Source organism: Aethalodelphis obliquidens, unplaced genomic scaffold, assembly GCF_003676395.1.
Source record: "Aethalodelphis obliquidens isolate GAN/ISIS:26980383/991018 unplaced genomic scaffold, ASM367639v1 scaffold93, whole genome shotgun sequence".
NCBI lineage: Eukaryota > Metazoa > Chordata > Mammalia > Artiodactyla > Delphinidae > Aethalodelphis > Aethalodelphis obliquidens.
Window position 1 is genome coordinate 1566533 of NW_020838037.1, and position 19561 is coordinate 1586093.

Consider the following 19561-nt stretch of genomic DNA (forward strand, 5'->3'; position numbering starts at 1 on the left):
ATAATTTCTTTGAAATCATAACAAAAGTTAGATGCTTGGTTCCCTTAGTGAGAGCTTATTTAAGGTTTATTTATTCAACAAGTTTATCCATAGCACCTGGGTGTACTGATTTTCTTCTTAGAAACCTGCTAAGCCTCTGAAATGGGTCAATATGCTTTAGGCACTCAATTGCCTTCTCCAGCTGTGGTCTTTTAAGCACAAGTCTTTTAGCAACTAGAGGGTCTTTCTGAGCCTTACCCACTGACAGGAAGATGTTAGAATTGACTGTTCTGTGGGATTCATGAAGAGTTATTTACAAAGCTTCAGCTGTTCATGTCAAACAACTCAAACTCTCAACATAGGGGTAGAGTGGGAGGGAGGGAGAATGGGAGTTTGAGCTGAAGTGACCAGGTCTTACTTAAGAAAGTAGGAGAGTTTTTTCTTGGATTCCATAAATGCACACTAAAAGTTTCATATACCTCGTATAATCACAACCTTAATGATTTCTTGGACTCCCTGAGGAATAAACCTGAGTGATGTACAGGTTAAAATTAACATTTTCTAATAGAATAATAACACAATTCATCAATCAAATGTTTTTTTTTCTTCTTTTATAAAAGTGTAACAGGAGGAGAGTACTCTTTCATTTTTCCTTACAGTATAGTCTGGCTTCATGAGAACTTTAAAAGAAATACTACATGCTTTTTTTTTTTTTAATAATCTTATTTATTCTCTCCTTGTTTATTTCTTTTTTTTTAAATTTTATTTATTTATGGCTGTGTTGGGTCTTCGTTTCTGTGCGAGGGCTTTCTCTAGTTGCGGCAAGTGGGGGCCGCTCTTCATTGCGGTGCGCAGGCCTCTCACTATCGCAGTCTGTCTTGCTGCGGAGCACAGGCTCCAGACGCGCAGGCTCAGTAACTGTGGCTCACGGGCCCAGTTGCTCCGTGGCATGTGGGATCTTCCCGGACCAGGGCTCAAACCCGTGTCCCCTCCATTGGCAGGCAGATTCTCAACCACTGCGCCACCAGGGAAGCCCACTACATGCTTTTTTACTTTTAACATTTACAAATGCTAATTATAGTTGAAGAAGGAAACTTATGGCATCTAGTTCAGCGTCCCTGGATATTAAGGAGAAATCTCTGAAACATATCTTGGCTTTGATATGTATAGTTGAGTACTTAACTTGTTCTCATAAATAAACCTCCAAATTGGTAAGTGAATCAAATCATATTGTTATGCAAATAAACTGTATGTAGCAAACTAACCAATAAAACATGCTACATTATTGTCTAGCTAACCTAACATATTGTAGATAAATAGGAGCAAACATTTATAAAACCACTAGATGGCATTCATTCACTGCAATTTTGGCCAAATACAGCCTTTAAAGCTTTATCATGATATGCAGGATTAGGGGCAAGGCAAGTGTTATCCATTATTTGATGATATTTTTCTTTCATATAACACACTGACAAAGCTCAATTTTATCTTTTCCTGTATGCTTCAAATCAAATCAACAGATACTTACTGAAAGCTTTATTAAATGATTCTTTCTTGTGAGGAGATTTGAAAGCCATCTTCACTGTGGTGGTAATGTTTTTACTTACAACATCTAGAAGAAAATATGCTATATGCACTGTGCCACTTAATTTTCTTTTATTTCATTGCTTTATTAATTCATGTTGATATTTCTCACAGAGCTATTTCTCTAAAGGTTATAAAAAGTACAGAGTCACATTTTCTAATATTTTAGATGGAATTAATCTTCAATCTTAATGCTTACGAAAATAGGAGGTCAAGAGCTCTTGAGTCACAAAAAGTCCTTTCTATTGTATGTCTTTAAAATGTGTGAGGAAAAGTACTTCTAACTTCATTGAGAACCACAATGACCTTTGGTGATAAAAGATTATGATTTAGTCTTGGAGATAAATAAATCATGGAATGAAAACTCCCAAACTCCACACTTCAGGCTAAACTGTTGGAAGAAGATATTGATGGGCCAAAAAAAGTCAAATATTTTTGTAGAAGGTCTAGGTTAATAATAACATAAAGTCCAGTACTTACCTGTTCTAATATGTTTTGAAGCCTCTCTATCTCACAGTCTATTACAAATTTCTTTTCTTGTCTTCTATCAAGCTCTTCTAGAAGTTGCCTATAGCTGACATCATTAAAATTTTCCACACATATAGCGCTGACATGCCAACCATTTTGTCCTGCTTTTTCCATGATAGCTTGAAGTATCGAGTATCCTAGTGGGGAAAAAAATCCAGAGGGGTTACTAAAAACATGCCCTTAAATAACATGCAGGCACTGAGTCTACATCAATATTTTTATATTCCAAAACATACAATGAATTATTAGAAATTTAAAAACATGAGTGGTTATTTCTGAATCATTTAATTTTACTTTCTTTACTTAGGGCAAAAACATTCCTTAAAAATATTGCTTGAATGAAGTAGCAACATCATACCTTGAGTAAGCTCTCAAAATCCCTCTACCAAAGACTATTACATTGCTTTGGATATATTTTTGATGAGATAAACCAAAAACAAAATCTAGTACCACCCGTAGTCAAGAACAATTTCATAAACTTTTTGCTAATTTTACTCACTAGACAGAATTAATTTTGAACAGCTGTATTGATTTTCCCCTTGAGCAAAGTAGTAACAACATTTTTGGGTTCAACTGTGTCATAAAATAAACATTGCAACACTATTTATTGAGGACCCATTATTGTAAATGGAGAAGGCATTATTTAACTCTTCCTGTCTTGGTAGGGGAGTGATGTGGATTGGGGGTGAACTGAATGAAAACTAGGTGATGCAATGGGCACTCAAACTCATAATCTAGTAGAGGAAACAGACATTCAAATAAACAAATGAAACTTAGTTTAAAACTGTGTAATGATAGCCGTACTCAAGGGAAAGTGTTGGCCCAAGGGAAAGTTTGGTAAAATCTGCCTTAATGGGACCAGGAAAACTGCGATGAGGAGAAACAACTTGAACTGGGTCTTGAAGGTTTAAAAGGTGCCTTTAAGATTGCTGAAAAAGGAGCATTTATTAGCGGGAAACAGACTTCCAGAGGGAATGGAATGGTCTTTACACTGTTCTTCATTCAGATCTCTCTGCATGTGGAAGGGAAGTCATGGGTCTTAATGTCTGGGTTAAAGATGAAGGGGCAAACTCACGAACCCAGCACTTAGAATATTTCTTCATGGCAACATTGTCTTGAAATCTTGAATTTTTGAGCTCTCAGTTTTGAGTTGGAATGTGAAAAAAAGGAAAAAAGATTCTTTGAATCTATGTATAACATTTAAACGAAGGTTGTTTTGGATCAGAGCCTGTTATTTTTTCCCCTTGTGGCTTAGCATAAAAAAATATGCTAGTCCTCTTTAAGAAGGTCTAACACTTATTTGAGCTCATTCTATGGCAGCAGTTGCCTATAGTTTCTCCCTCCCTTGGTCCCTGGACTTAGAGTGGAGAGCTGGGTGGATTAAACCTGAAGACTTAAAATGAATGCAAAGCATTTGCTAGATAAGAGCACCCTTTACTCAGTTTTCTGTTTGGTATGTGAGTCTCTCAGGTTCAAGGATTTTTATTTTTAGGTATGTTTTCTACAAGTCAGAGTTTCAAACATTACGGATGTTCATTTAATATCAACAGATGGAACTGATGATGAGGTCATATTTGAAATATAAATTACCTGATATCCTGCCAAATGAAATACTGTGGCAGTCAGGATTAATTTTTATCAAAATGAAAACAATTCCCTAAAGAGGAAGAAAGAGGGCATGTTAATTACTATATAATTATTCTAGTATATCTATTGCTTTGTTTAGTCTTTCCTTTTGTAATGTATGCCTGTAATTATCTCTTCAAATCTTACCTAGATCCCCCCTATCCCTGCCCCAAATTCAGTACTCTTTCCCTTGTTTCCTATTATATGCATACGTAACATGATGGTCTGCATCCTATCTTAATGAAATCAAGCAGGACTCTGAGGGTCCTCCTGGGTTCAAAAGTCCCTCAGTGTCCCCCGTTTCTTGTTTTTAGAGAAAGGCTTTAGTCTTCTAGGCCTTCCTTGAGTTCCAAAGAGCATCAGTTACTAATTAGGGAAGTGAGGGAACACACAAACAAAGGTGAAGCAAACTCAAATGGTCTTGGAGAAAACACAAAGCCCAAAAGGTCTTAACAGAAAAAAACATCAGGGGCCAACTGGGAAATGAAATTCTTGACCATCACATAATGCTCTAAGTAAATAATAAAATGTCTCAACTATTGTTTTTGCTCTCTCCTAGAAAGAAGTTAAAGGATCATAAGACCATGATTTACTAATTTGCTTTGTAGGAACAATCAATCAAAATCACCAATGACACATCAAATCATAAGATGGTGGCAGGAAGTCTGCAACTGAGATCTATGGGAAGCTGAAATTACAAGGCCCCCTCCCCTTTTACCCTTTTTGCTTTTAAAACCCTTGCACCCTGGCCAACCAGCAAGATGGATCTGAGACAAACCTACATCTCCCATCTTCTCTGGAGAGCAGCACCCTCTAGATCAGTAAACCATTCTCTGATCCAAACTCCGACGTTTTTGTTTGTTTGGCCTCACTATGCATCTAGCACACAAACTTGGGTTAAACAACATTAATGTACACTGTACACGTTCATGCCTCATTTATCCTGTTACTGGGATTTGCTCTCTGATAGTGAATTAATGTTCTTTCATTCATTTTTGACACCTATGAACATGCTCTTTTTAAAAATACCAATTGACATCTTATTTTCCATTTTCTCCTTTTATTTACTGTAGTACCAAAATAATTAAAAAAAACTTTTTGTTTGATTTTCTTGCATGTTGTAAAAATAATAACTATGTCCACACACATCATCCCTGTGACCAATTCACAGCTTGGCACAGTTCTTTAGATACTGCCTTTGTTTGTTATCATCACGTCATGTGGATATGTCAGTGCTAGGCTGTTATTTTCCTACCTACAGGAATTTCACAGAATATAGAGCCACACATCTTCTGATGAAATTTATATATGTTCCCAGTTGCATAACAGATATTGAAAGATTCACACTAATAAGACAAAATTATAATTCAAATTCAACATTTTGTTATCTGAGTTTTCAGATTTAGAAGTGACACTAGAATTGAAATAAAACAAAACCCTAAGACACAATCTTTGTTAAAGGGCAAAGAAAGTTGGCTGCCTAAAAAGAACCATTAATCATAGTCAGAAATAAATGGCATCTTTTTAATGCAAAGGACACACAATTATAGTTTCAGAGCCCAGGTGAAAATTTGAGTTCTTTTACAAGCTGTGTTTGATTTTAATATCCTATCTTATTCATTGCAACTCAGATGTACCTGTCTTATTTATTTGCCAAGATAGTTGAGAATACATTGTAGTTCAGAGAAAATACTGCTGTTGAATCTATGATTGTGTAACTTACCTGTTATATAAACTAGAAAATCACAAGTCAAGTCATATTAATTCTACAACTGCCTACGATTTGTATCTCCTACTTCTTAGAAAATCTGTAGTGCAATATTGTTGGTCAGAAAATGAATACTACAGTTTTAGGTGAATATCACAAGAGTAATGAGGAGTTCACTACTGTAAAGAATTTTTAAGTCTTGCTTTTATTTAAAAGCTGTCTAACATTTTAATCTAATATAATTTATTGAAAACTAAGACATCCGAGATTCTTTAAGATATGCCAGGATAAACAAAGTTATGATTCTTGTCTTGACCAGGATCTAGCAAAACTGATATTTAAGTAACTATTATACAAATTACACTGTATTGTGTAAGTAACTTCAAAAGACCCAAAATAATTTTATTAGAATAGTAGTGAAAATGTATGATGGAGAAGATCACATTGTTGGATTAAAATAAATGATTAAAGGCTTTTTCATGGTTATTAAAGAACACTATCAGTTACACATACAAATATTTTAAAATGTTATATTATATAATTATATTACTAATTATGTTAAATAGAATCATAGTGATTTAAGCAGTCTTGAGCTACTGTATCCTTACACATCAACACTTTTTATATCACCCATGAATAATGACCTATTTTGGGTGAGTAGTACCATCCAGATATTCAGCTGCTAGCAACACAAACTGGGCTTGTTTATCTGATGTTCTCTTTTGAAAGAGTTATTTGATTCAACTATCTGCATATGGAGGGGCAGGAGGAGAGTCAGGAAATATCTATGTCAGAGTGGATATAATTTCAAAAAGGAGAGAGTTATCTGTATGCTATTAAAAACGCTTCTCTTTGATAAGGATAGAAAAGTGCTTTTTAATTAGAAGGTCACTGGTGCACACAACAGGAGTAGCATCAATGGAATGCTGAATATAGGAGTCATATTTCAGAGAAGTAAGAAATTGAGGAGAAAATGAGAAGTGAAAATGTAGAAATTAGGGAGGAATATCATCAGAATAATTAATTTAATGAGATGAAGGATATGCCTCTATAAGTATGAGATAGAGAAACATTGAGGCCATGGGAACTCATTTGGGAAGGAGAGGACTGGGTCTGTCCCATGTGGCATCGTTGAGCTTAAAAAGAAGTGACAAAGGGATATAGCAGCAGTTTGTACTTACTCAAATTAAAGCCTCTTTCATTAATTTTATAGATTGCTATGCAGGTACCCACTACTACCCAATTTCTCTGATCTGGCATAATCACTGGCATCCAAAGCTAGTATATTCCAAGAGAAAGGTGTGTATATCTGAAAGTCTACTTTATACTGTATTTTAATCTCAGTCATGAGAGGAATACGATTCTGTAAACCTCACGGCATTTAACGTCATCATAATGGCACTACAGAGCCGATTTAGTAACCATTTGGTTTGGACTCTTTCCAAAGCAGCCTAGGTACTGAAATAACATGTTCAAAGGCTACAGTCTGAACTCTAAGATCTCAGAACACAGAAGGAGTAACCAACATTGTAGCTTGGTTAAAATTATCGGCAGCTGTGACTATAGCATTTATTTATGCCATAGTTCAAGAAGGGCATAGTGAAAATAAGCAAAGATCTGCCAACTTACACAGTTTGAAGCCATACATATAAACCTGAGGTAAGATGGAATGTCTTGAGTTTTCCCTTTTCTACAAAAAATCAAGAGTAAAAATAGAAAATCCTTCTTCAAAGATGGTTATTTTGGGTCTTAGATTTTCCCTAAGTCCTCTTGTATTTTCTGACAATAACATTTATTGTCTCTTGACCACTACATTGTAGTGTCCATATTTAATTCAGAGATATCATACAGGGGAATTTGATACTTTAAAACTTTAAAGTTTTCTGTCAGTTGCAACTGAACCTAATCTTTATTTATACATGCATATAGCAAATATTTTCAACTATTTGCCACAGGTTCAAGGCACTAAACTCCTCCTCCCAGGCATGTGTTATTTTCTTATTTCTCTTGGGCTTTTCTAGAACTAGACCACTGGAGAATTTTATTTCACTTGTTTACATGGCAACTAGACTAATCTTTGTCTAGTTTGTTTCTGTCTGGAAAGTCTATGGTACTTCCTTGAATGAAGCTTTCAATGTTTTCCTATTCTTTTATGTTACATACCAAAATCTGGTCATACTTGTCTCCTCCCTCTCTTTCTAGTCTCATTTAGTACCATTATTCTTCTTGCTTTCTAACCTCTAGCAGCATTGTCCTTCTCAGATATTTTAAAAGGTAGCATGCATCTCCACCTCATTGCCTTTACACATGCTAGTGTTCCCTTTAAAAGACTATTTCCTTCCATTTTTGCCTTCTATTCATTTTTCAGACCTCACCTTAGACATCACTTACCTTCTAACTAGATCACTTACTCCTCATATAATCTCTTGTAGCTTTCTGTACATTTCTTTCAGAGATTTGTTTTACCAGTTTCTAACCATATATTTTGAATGATGATCTGATTAGTGTCTTCCCTCTCCTCCCCCCACTCCCATACTGTAGGCTCCATGAAAGTAGTGAGTATTTCTGTGCTCAGTATTTAGTCTAGTGGTTCTCAGTAGATGCTCAGCAAAGTTGTCTGAACACAGAAATAAATTAATGGGAATTTCATAGAGAGGAATCAGGATGTCAAGAGGATCAGAAGAAGCATGGCAGGTCACATTCAGGAACTTCAAATGCTTCAGATTATGTTGTGTGTTTGGAAGAACAAGGAGCATGTGGAAAATTGGTGTGGACTGTGGGAAGAGCTTCAAAGGCTGGAGAGGTAACAAGAAAGGGACACCTCATAAGGGCCTTCTCTACCATATTATAAAATTTGGCCTTTACTCCTCAGGAACTTTAAGAAGAGACTGACAGAACTGCATGTGTTTTAGAGGGATTGTTTAGCTAAGGTGTGAAGGATACAATGGATGAAGGTAACACAAAAAACAGGAAAACCAGTTGGGAGGCCATATTGAAGTAATCCAGGTGAGAGATAATAAGGAAGGAGAGTAATTTCTAGATTAAAGTGGCAGAATAAATCAACTTGGTTATTGTTGAAACATAAGGAATAAGGAGAAGAAAGATTTGAGCATAATGACAATCTGTTCTTCTGGTGTTCATTTTACTTGTTTTCAGAAGAAACTCTTAGGTCTTTTTGATCTCCTGAAGAAACAAATATTTTTCTATTTGGATTTCAGATGTCAAATAACTTCTAATGATATGGTCTTTGCAGTCACCTCCCTCATCACCCAAAGCAGTATGCTAAATTCTGAGACAGGTTTGAGAAACCCACTTTTCTCTCTTGCTATAAACATCAATTTTTCAAGAGACCATCTCTGTAGATTTTGAATATTCCCTAAGAATAATTGGATATTTTTTCAAGCTTGTTTGTAGCATTTTTTATCTCCTCAGCACTATGGATATTTATCAATATCTTTTTATAATATAAGGGAATCTCTTTTTATGCAAGAAAAGCATTCTTGAAAAATTTGTGTAATTTTAAAGCCAAATGACTGAAGACCAATTTCCTAAAGAAATAGATATCTAGCATAATTTATATAGTTACTATTTTGCTCATCAATTGAGATTTTATCTACTTTTTATAGTACACTACATAAAATTCACAATTCTGATTTTACCTATTTTTTAATATCACAATATATAAAGTTCACAATTCAAACTTGCATAAAATACAACCATTATATCTTCATAAGGAGATTAAAATATAGATTTATGAATTAACAGTCACTCAAATAATGTTTGTTTCATATTAAACACTTAAAGTACTTAAGACCTAATTTTCTTTTTTTTTTTTTAACATCTTTATTGGGGTATAATTGCTTTACAATGGTGTGTTAGTTTCTGCTTTATAACAAAGTGAATCAGCTATACATATACGTATGTTCCCATATGTCTTCCCTCTTGCATCTCCCTCCCTCCCACCCTCCCTATCCCACCCCTCCAGGCTGTCACAAAGCACCGAGACAATATCCCTGTGCCATGCGGCTGCTTCCCATTAGCTATGTACCTTACATTTGTTAGTGTGTATATGTCCATGACTCTCTCTCGCCCTGTCACAGCTCACCCTTCCCCCTCCCCATAACCTCAAGTCCGTTCTCCGGTAGGTCTGCGTCTTTATTCCTGTCTTATCCCTAGGTTCTTCATGACATTTTTTTTCTTAAATTCCATATATATGTGTTAGCATACGGTATTTGTCTCTCTCTTTCTGACTTACTTCACTCTGTATGACAGACTCTAGGTCTATCCACCTCATTACAAATAGCTCAATTTCATTTCTTTTTATGGCTGAGTAATATTCCATTATATATATGTGCCACATCTTCTTTATCCATTCATCTGATGATGGGCACTTAGGTTGTTTCCATCTCTGGGCTATTGTAAATAGAGCTGCAATGAACATTTTGGTACATGACTCTTTTTGAATTTTGGTTTTCTCAGGGTATGTGTAATCCCAGTAGTGGGATTGCTGGGTCATATGGTAGTTCTATTTGTAGTTTTTTAAGGAACCTCCATACTGTTCTCCATAGCGGCTGAACCAATTCACATTCCCAACAGCAGTGCAAGAGTGTTCCCTTTTCTCCACAGCCTCTCCAGCATTTATTGTTTCTAGATTTTTTGATGATGGCCATTCTGACTGGTGTGAGATGATATCTCATTGTAGTTTTGATTTGCATTTCTCTAATGATTAATGATGTTGAGCATTCTTTCATGTGTTTGTTGGCAGTCTGTATATCTTCTTTGGAGAAATGTCTATTAAGGTCTTCTGCCCATTTTTGGATTGGGTTGTTTGTTTTTTTGTTATTGAGCTGCATGAGCTGCTTGTAAATTTTGGAGATTAATCCTTTGTCAGTTGCTTCATTTGCAAATATTTTCTCCCATTCTGAGGGTTGTCTTTTGGTCTTGTTTATGATTTCCTTTGCTGTGCAAAAGCTTTGAAGTTTCATTAGGTCCCATTATTTTTGTTTTTATTTCCGTTACTCTAGGAGGTGGGTCAGAAAGGATCTTGCTGTGATTTATGTCATAGAGTGTTCTGCCTATGTTTTCCTCTAGGAGTTTGATAGTTTCTGGCCTTACATTAAGACCTAATTTTCATATTAAAATTATATACCAACACTTTGGGAAAGCAAAGTGTTGAATTGAGAGGAGGAATAGTGCCCCTCAGAGAGAACTTCACTGCAGAGAGAATGACCTGTACTATGATTTGGTCCTTAGAGGACAGGGAGGGTTTAATCGGTGGAGATGGTGAAAAGGAAGGAGTTACTGCAGCATAAGGCAAAGACAGAGAGGTGGAAGCTTAAAGAATACTTAATAGGGGCTTCCCTGGTGGCGCAGTGGTTGAGAGTCAACCTGCCGATGTAGGGGACACAGTTTCGTGCCCCAGTCTGAGAAGATTCCACATGCTGTGGAGCGGCTAGGCCTGTGAGCCATGGCTGCTGAACCTGCGCATCCGGAGCCTGTGCTCCGCAATGAGAGAGGCCACAACAGTGAGAGACCCGCGTACCGCAAAAAACAAAACAAAACAAACAAACAAAAAAAGAATACTTAATAAATTATTAATAGTTAATAGACTAGTTTTCTAGAGTAGTAGATTCATAAACTATATTATGCTTTATTATCATTTTACAATACAGTTGAATCACCTAAGAGCCTTGTGAAGTAGGTATTATTATCCCCGCCATATAAGTGAAGATATAGACATAATGATAGATTATGTGATTTATGTCAAATCATCACCCTAATAAGTGGCAGAGCCACAGTTTGAACTCAGGCCTTCCATTTTTAATTTTAGGGACTTTTCCACCACACTTTAGTGAACAGGGAAAGCAGGAGATAAAACTAGGCAGGAAGGTTGAGGCTGTGTTGTGAAGGCCTTTAAATAACAGTCATCATCAACTCTTCTTGTTCACAAACACATCTCATATTTCAGCATATTCTGTCAGTGCTATCTTTAAAATATATCAAGAATCTGACCATTTCTCCCTATAGCCACTTCCAGCATCTAGGTCCAAGTCACATTGCCTCTTGTCTGGATTATTACAATTATCTCCTTACAAGTCTCCTTGCTCGGCCTTTGCCTCCTTCAGACTAGTCACAGCAAGCAAGTCAGATCATATCACTCACAGCCCAAAGCTTCTCACTGATTCTTTACAGTAGCCTGCATAGCCCCACATCTCTGACCTCATTTACTCTCGTTCTCAGAAGTCAGTAGCAAACTTGCCTTTTTGCAGTTGCAATAACCGGACAGGTGATACTCTAACTCAGGCTTTTGCCCTCGTGTGCTCTCTCCAATGTGGGTCTGCAAGGATTATTCTTTCATTTCCTCTAGGTCTTTACCCAAATGCTTTCTCTTCAGTGGGCCCATCCTAGGCTACTTTCTCCGAACTTTTGTCCTGAGATTTCCTATTGCCCTTTTTTGCTTTATTTTTCCCTAACATCACCATCTAACATACTATATATTTTTTTCAGTTAGCCTTGTTTATTGTCTATTTCCCGCACTAGAATATAAGCTCATGAAGGTAGATTTTGTTTTGTTCACAGTGCTAGAAGAGTGCCTGGCAACTAAAAAGCACTCAGTGAAACTTCTGAATAATAAACTACTAAAAGTTAAATTTTACTCCATTGTCAACAGGGAAACTCTGGAGATTTTGGAGCAGAGAGGAGACAAATTTATAAAATTGCTTTCAGGGGCTTCCCTGGTGGTGCAGTGGTTGAGAGTCCGCCTGCCGATGCAGGCGACACGGGTTCATGCCCCGGTCTGGGAAGATCCCATATGCCGCTGAGCAGCTGGGCCCGAGAGCTGTGGCTGCTGAGCCTGCGCGTTCGGAGCCTGTGCTCCGCAACGTGAGAGGCCACAGCAGTGAGAGGCCCGCGTACCTCAAAAAAAAAAAATTGCTTTCAGTATATTAGAATTTATAGTATTAGAGGAAATGAAGGATACAGTAGAAAGAGAAGAGAGAAAGTCCAAATAGGACGCTACTAAAATTAATATAGGTGTAATGGAATAACTCCTCTAATCTAGATAGGTTCTGAAAAAAAATACAGAGAAAGGAGAATGTCAGTTGCTTGCTTTTCTCTAAATTCTATACATTTTCCCTCATTCTGTATTTATCTATGTAAGAGTCAGGAGATTTTTCATTATATCAGGTGGAACTATAAGAAGTTGTCATTCCTGTTAGTCTAAAATATTCAAATTTCGGCAAATGTCTTATGGTTCAATCTAATTTCTGAATCTATAATAAATAATATTCAGTGGAATTAAAGTGATATGAAAATGACTTAGTTTATATAGTTAGACCCTAAAAGAATGTGACAAGTAAATGCAAAAACTCCCAAACTGGGGCGGAGGGAGGTCATGAGTGGTATGAGCCAAGAGCCCTGCACACCTCAGCAGGTCCTTAGGTTATCCCTGGAAATTGCTCTAAAGTTTTCACGATCAGTCTTCATAGCAACCTTCTTGAGTCATTAATAAAGGCTAAAATAAGTCTCAAAAAACGTAGAATTAAAGAAATTGTGAAATCCATTTTAGAAAGGACTATATTCTGAATGATAAAAACAGGCATACTTTTGGTTCATAAAAACAGATCCTCAGCTAACCCTGAAAAGTTGGTTCATTGGTTAAGGATGCAGGAGAGCCAATGCTATACATAGAATTCTGGTTCTTAAAACAGCAATTAACTTATTCATCAATACACTATGTTGAAGTTTGAGGCCAATATATCTCCTTAATTAATCATGAAAACATCACTAGCAACAAAACATACAGAAGTGTTTCACAACATATTAAATATCAGTTTATTAGATTTAAATTCCAAATTGTGTACTATAAATAATATTAATTTGGATCTGGCTTTTACACACAAAGCCAAAACAATTCATTTGTGTTGATTTGAAAGTGATATTTTAAAATGTTACTTTTGTCTTCTCTTTAGAAAAGGAGTAGCAATGCATAATTTTCTGTGATGATTCTGGTGAAAGAATTTGCATACAATTAGTGAGACAATTTCTGTTTCTAGTAGGGACAAGCACAGGATGAAGTAAGTATTCACCATATGATTAACCTAATTTTTATATCCCACTGAGGCTAGCTCAGTTCCAAGAAGTAATTGTAAACTCATGGCAGGGACCATGAGCATGAATACATTTAATTACTCACTATTAAATTTCTTTAGTAGGGAAATGATACTGAGTTTATCATCTAAATAAAGAGAAACTTCTTCAACAGCATGCCAGGTGACAAATGATGGGTTCAGTGGAAGACTCAGTTATGTTCAACTGCAAAAATTTGTTTTTCTCATTTCAACTATATGGTTCTGAGGCAGGTTATTTGAATTTCTCAATTGTCCACTTTTGACTTCCGTGCAATGAAGATGATAATGTAGGGTTTTATTAGTTATAATAGTTTGCTCTGTAGCTGTTAATAAAAATCAGCTTCATTCCTTATGGTAGAATGAATGTAGACTGCTGTTGTACCTTTGAGGGAAATACTTTGTGAATTCTTGATAGGTGAGGGAATTCCTCACTACAACTCTGGGAGAATCATAATGTATGACTCAACATCCGACACCATCACAAAAATGAAAACAAAAACTTAACTCTTACTCTTGAATCCATATTTGGTTATTAGCCATTTACTCAGTCACTTTAGTCAGAAACCCAGGAGATACTCTCAGACTTGGCACTCTTCTCTACCCTTATACCAAGTCAATCCTGATATTTCTTCCTAAATATTATATTTAAGGTCTTTAATAAGCAAATCCCTACTTATTCTTTCATTTTTCATTCAATGAATATTTACTGAGGGTCTACTATATGTCAGGCCATTGCTCTAGAGGCTGCAGGTATTGAAATAATAAAAACAGTAAAAGATGCCTACCTTCATGAAGTTTACACTCCAGTGGCTGAGCCAGACAAACAAATATACAGATACATTTATAGTATAATGACAAGAGATGGTAAATACTTTGAAGAAAAATGAAGGAAGAACAGGACAGAAATGACTGGAGATGACAGTGGGAAGGGTGCTTATCTTTCCAAACCAATCTTTCTTAAGTATGCATCACTCAAGTAATACTAAAGATTGGTAGTTTGCTGAGTAAACCAGGTTCTCTCTTGCCTTAATGCGTTGCAATGGCAGTTCCTTGTGCTAAGAGAGTCTGTATTCTTTATCCTCATTTGCAACTTCTAATCCTACTTTAAGTCTAACTTTAGCTTTAGGCCATTTTAGACTTCTCTGACCTTCCTATATTGAGTTGTTGTCTTTTTTCTTTATATTTCCCTAGCTATCTGTACAATAATTATACCTCATGTCTCACTGAATTAATTAAATTTTTTATCAAGTAAGCACTATATGCTACTTTTGAAAGTACTAAGTATACAGTAAGTCACAGTTACTTATCTCAAGGGTTTGAATTACAATAATTGCAATTTCTAGTTTACCTGTCTAGCTCTCATTAAGTATGAGATGAGTTCTTATTCATTTTTGTTTCTCTAGTTTTTTTTTTTTTTTTTTTTTTTTCCACACAAAGGAAAGAATATGGTCAGTATGAGTTATATTGAATTGAATGGCAGGGTAAAAATCCTGCCTTTTTATATAACCCCTCCCTCATTTGATCAAGCATAATAATAATAAAGATAATAATAAAAATAACTAACAATTATTGACTGTCTACATAATCCATAATAGACTGTAGTAATTGTTTTATGAGCATGGTGATAGTTTTATTGTCTTCAATTTGTATAAAGAAAACTGATGATAGAGAAGTTAAATTCTTGGCCCAAACTACTTAGCTATTGATTGGTAGAGCCTCATTCTGTCTGATATTAAAGTCTGCCTTTTATTCTCCTCTATGATATGGTCTGTAATACAAGAAACAACTCTATTCTGTTTGGGTTAATTTTATCCCCTTATTAAGAATTAATTTCTGCCACAGAAATATCCCTGAATGTGAAGCACTCTTAGGTACCATGGATATTTCCAAGGAGTGCTGTGTCCTCTATTCATGCTGGGGATATGCTTGCTGCTTTAATTCCAGGTTCACAGAGAAGTGAAGTACCTTCCCTTCAGTACCGACTCCCCAACAATTTCTGGCAGATCTGATCCAAATGTTACAACCACTGAAAAGATTACAATAACACAAAGTTTCTTCTTTGACAATAGCCTGTGAATGCTGTCCTGTGGTCAAGTTTGGTTAATGATGTCGTCCCTGGCACTGCTCAGGACATACCATCAACTGCTTTCTCTCTGTAAGGATATCACACATTAAATCATAGAATTAGGTAAACGCTGGTGGAAAAGCTTTTGAATTACTATTTAGATCAATCTATATGCTTGCCCAAGTTCTTCCCTTCTAGAAGGAGTCACAAAACCCTACAGCAATATTTCATAAGTTATACTTGAATCACAGTATGGGATGCCTTTTGCTGATGGAGGGATTAATGTCGGCGACTTATTTGAATAGGTATTAAGATAGTAAAACCAAAGAGTACTAGTATTTTTAATTAGAATATGGTTGCCTGAAAATTGTAATGGATTTAGAAACAATTGTATACACTTTTATTATTGTAAGAAATTTGAGCCAAGTTTGTATAGTCAGGATGAAAAGTCAGATCAAGCTATTCATTTTTTTCAATCAGCTATTTGCAATATGGCAGTAAGTCAGTAAATCAGTGTCTGCTTTGGTTTCTGAATCAACAATCTATAGATTGTCTATGTACCACTGACATCTTGACTGAAACTCAAGGTTTTCAAGGTTCATTCTGATGAAACTAATAAGTCACTATCAAATTAGTTGTGTTAGTGAATTTGATTTTTATTAGTTTAGTTATTATAAAGCATCTGATGAATTAATTCATAAAGTTGGTACAAATTTCTTCATTATGTGCTTTTAAAATGTAAAATTTGAATTATATTATATACTGACTATTTTAAACACCAAGTGTTCCCTCAAGGCTCATAATGTTATGAATGTAATTATAATACTTGGACTTCCCTGGTGGCACAGTGGCTAAGAATCTGCCTGCCAATGCAGGGGACACAGGTTCGATCCTTGGTCCAGGAAGAACCCACATGCCACAAAGCAACTAAGCCCGTTTGCCACAACTACTGAGTCTGAGTGCCACAACTACTGAAACCCGTGCACTCTAGGGGCCCACATGCTGCAACTACTGAGTGGCATGCTTCAACTACTGAAGACCGTGTACCTAGAGCCTGTGCTCCACAGCAAGAGAAGCCACCACAACGAGAAGCCTGCACACTGCAACAAAGAGTAGCCCCTGCTTGCCACAACTAGAGAATCCTTGCACACAGCAAAGAAGACCTAACACAGCCAAAAAAAAAAAAAAAGAAAAATAAGAAAGATAATACTTGAACTCAACTATTGTCTTTGTTCTAAAAAGCTTTTAGTGCTGGGATTTGTGAAAATATATTATAGTCCATTTCTGAAATTATGCCCATTTGCAGATAGATACTTAGAATTAAATGAGTCTATATGCAGTATTTCCTCAAATAATGCTGACTTCTTTAAACATGGGTTGCATTTTATGATACCCCCTTGATAATTCTAGCAATGTTTGTAGATTGCACTATTTCAGTACAATCTGGGGAAAAAATTTTTTTTTTTTTAATCAAATTGAAAAACTCTAGAGTTCAAAAAAGACTTATTTTTTTCCTGGGACTCACCTCTTTGTAGATGTGGGGTGGTCTTGGGTCCAGAAGAGAGTATAAGTTGGATTTCTGAATTTTGTAACAGAATGTTGATTTTTGCCATCTGTATATATTTTACATGAAGTATATAGACTCTCTCTGCAATTGGGAATGCAATTCTGCTCCCCTAGCAAATCTAAGATCTCATTGACTATTTGCAACCCAAAGAGACTTTAGGGATAATGTAGTCCAAATTCTTGAACTTGAGGGAATGAAGGCCCCCACCCCCCAAAAAAAGGACTTACCAAGATGTAAGTGCTAGGTATGGTAGACACTAAAACGGAGGTCTCCTGACTTCTAAATTAGTATACTTTCCTGCATATCACTGTCTCATATTCCTGTTACAAAATTCCAGCTAGCAGTTACTATTTGAAGAAAGTGATCTAAAGAATATGCTATTCACTAACGATCTAATTATCAGATATGAATCTTTATATTCTACTTATTTATTTGGACCTCAGATATTTTGCAAGGTAATAAAGCATACTTAATGACCCTTGTAGAAGAAAGAACCTTGATAAATTCCTTTTATAATGCAAATGAAGAAAGAGTTTGCCTCTCTAAATCAAGATCCGAATCTAGATCTTCCTAATCTAGATCCTTTTGTAAAACAGTATGAATAAAAATTTAGCTAAACATGTCTCCTGTTTTGCTTTGGATCCAAGAAAGATAAGACTGAACGCTAAAATCATGGTATATCTTTCTCTGAGTATACTTCTACTGTATTATGATGCCATGTTTCAAATATTATTGCACTAAATGCAAAGCAACTATTATTATGCTACCAAATGTAAGCTAATGATCACAAGTGGCCCAGGTAGGGAATGGGAAGGTGTGTTTGTAAATGTTGGAGGCCTGTAGGAAAATAATTTAAAATTATTGAATATGGCTGAGTAGTTACTGAATGTGGCTGAGCGCTATTTTCATATTTAGCAATCATAAAATTTTAAAGAGAGAAGAAAACTCTCATTTTATAAATAAGGGAACTGAGTCTTAGGTAGAGGAGATGCTAGACACCTCTTAAGAAGTCAATAGCAAAACCAGTAGCTGAAGACTAGAGACTATGAAATATTACACATATAATGAGGATCCAGAAGTCTCTCTTTCTCTCTCCCATTCTTCTCATTCTCTTTCTCCTCTATTTCTTTCTGTTTCTCCCCATCCATCTAACCCTCCTTCCCTTCTTCAGTAATCATTTCATCTTACTACACTTAAGATTATTTACACTAATTACATTTCACTTTACAAAATGATTTACTGTACATATAGACATGATATCCAAAATATTTAACAAATCATGTAATACTGGTCATTCAAAATGATCACTGGTGCAGCATGGTCCTGGAGGGAAGAATATAATTTCTATGCACATGTTTTTTTTGTAACCCTCATTTTTCTTTAATAATAGATCATTTGTATCTTTTCAGGTCAAAAACATAGAACTATATCATGATTATTAATGGTAACAGAGTATGCCATTGCATGGTGTGTCAAATTTTATTTAACATTTAGGTTATTTCAACTTTTTTTCTTATTATAAACAACAACATAATTTTTCATTTTAAAATGTAACTCAGATCAAATCAATGTTAATTAATAAATTGGTGAGCAATAAAAAACAGGCTAAAATGTTACAAATCATTTTTGTTTTCAATAAATGTGTAATTACTAAATTGCAATATAGCTTTTTGGCTTTTATAAACAGAAACCAAATAGTATTGGAGTATTCTCTTTCTGGCAAAAATCCTTCCATGTACATTTAAAACTGCACATAAAATCAAACTGATTTCTCTTTTCTTTGCATGTGGCTGTGTGCTTGTGTATGTGTCCACATGCACACATTTACTTAGGTCTTTACATTCAAGCATCAATCTAAAAACTTTAAACGCTCCTAAATAATGTAAATGTAAATGAACAAAGAATATCTTAAACTTGAAAATAAACCAAATGTGCCATTTGAGAGATTTAATCATATAAAATAAATGTGCTTTTGCGTATTTGTCTTTCTTTTGCCTCAAAATGCTCTAATCTCAGTTTTAACACACTGTTAGAGCTGAGAGCAGGTAAAGTGTGAGATGAGTTAACTTCTCTTCCATGACAGGGACTGTCTTGGGTCTTTCTTGAATATAAGCCTTGATCAGGTGATCGAAACGTTTCTGCTGTCACTCAAAAATATCTCAGATGGCAAATCAGCACAAAATTTAGAAAAAGACTATGCTCAAGTAGGTACACCTTTGCAACTTTCTGATACTGGAAGAAAATTTTAAAGGTTTCAATGGGTTTTTATCAACTGTAGCTATTTAATGTTTTCCTATTTCTAAAAGTAATTCATCCAAATCTCTGTCTACCTATGTAACTATTTGTCTGTCTAACTATCTGTTGAGAGAGAGATA

General features: G+C 35.5%; 1 protein-coding gene across 6 annotated transcripts in view; it reads right to left on the bottom strand.

The window, feature by feature from the left end:
* The window catches only part of GRIA4 (glutamate ionotropic receptor AMPA type subunit 4), a 459907-nt gene that overhangs the window by 126279 nt on the left and 314067 nt on the right, over nt 1-19561 (bottom strand). For all 6 annotated transcript variants that reach the window (XM_027095677.1, XM_027095680.1, XM_027095679.1 and 3 more), the window contains exon 4: nt 2040-2228. In XM_027095677.1, the coding sequence (XP_026951478.1) occupies nt 2040-2228 (189 nt within the window). The remainder of the gene's footprint in view (nt 1-2039; nt 2229-19561) is intronic.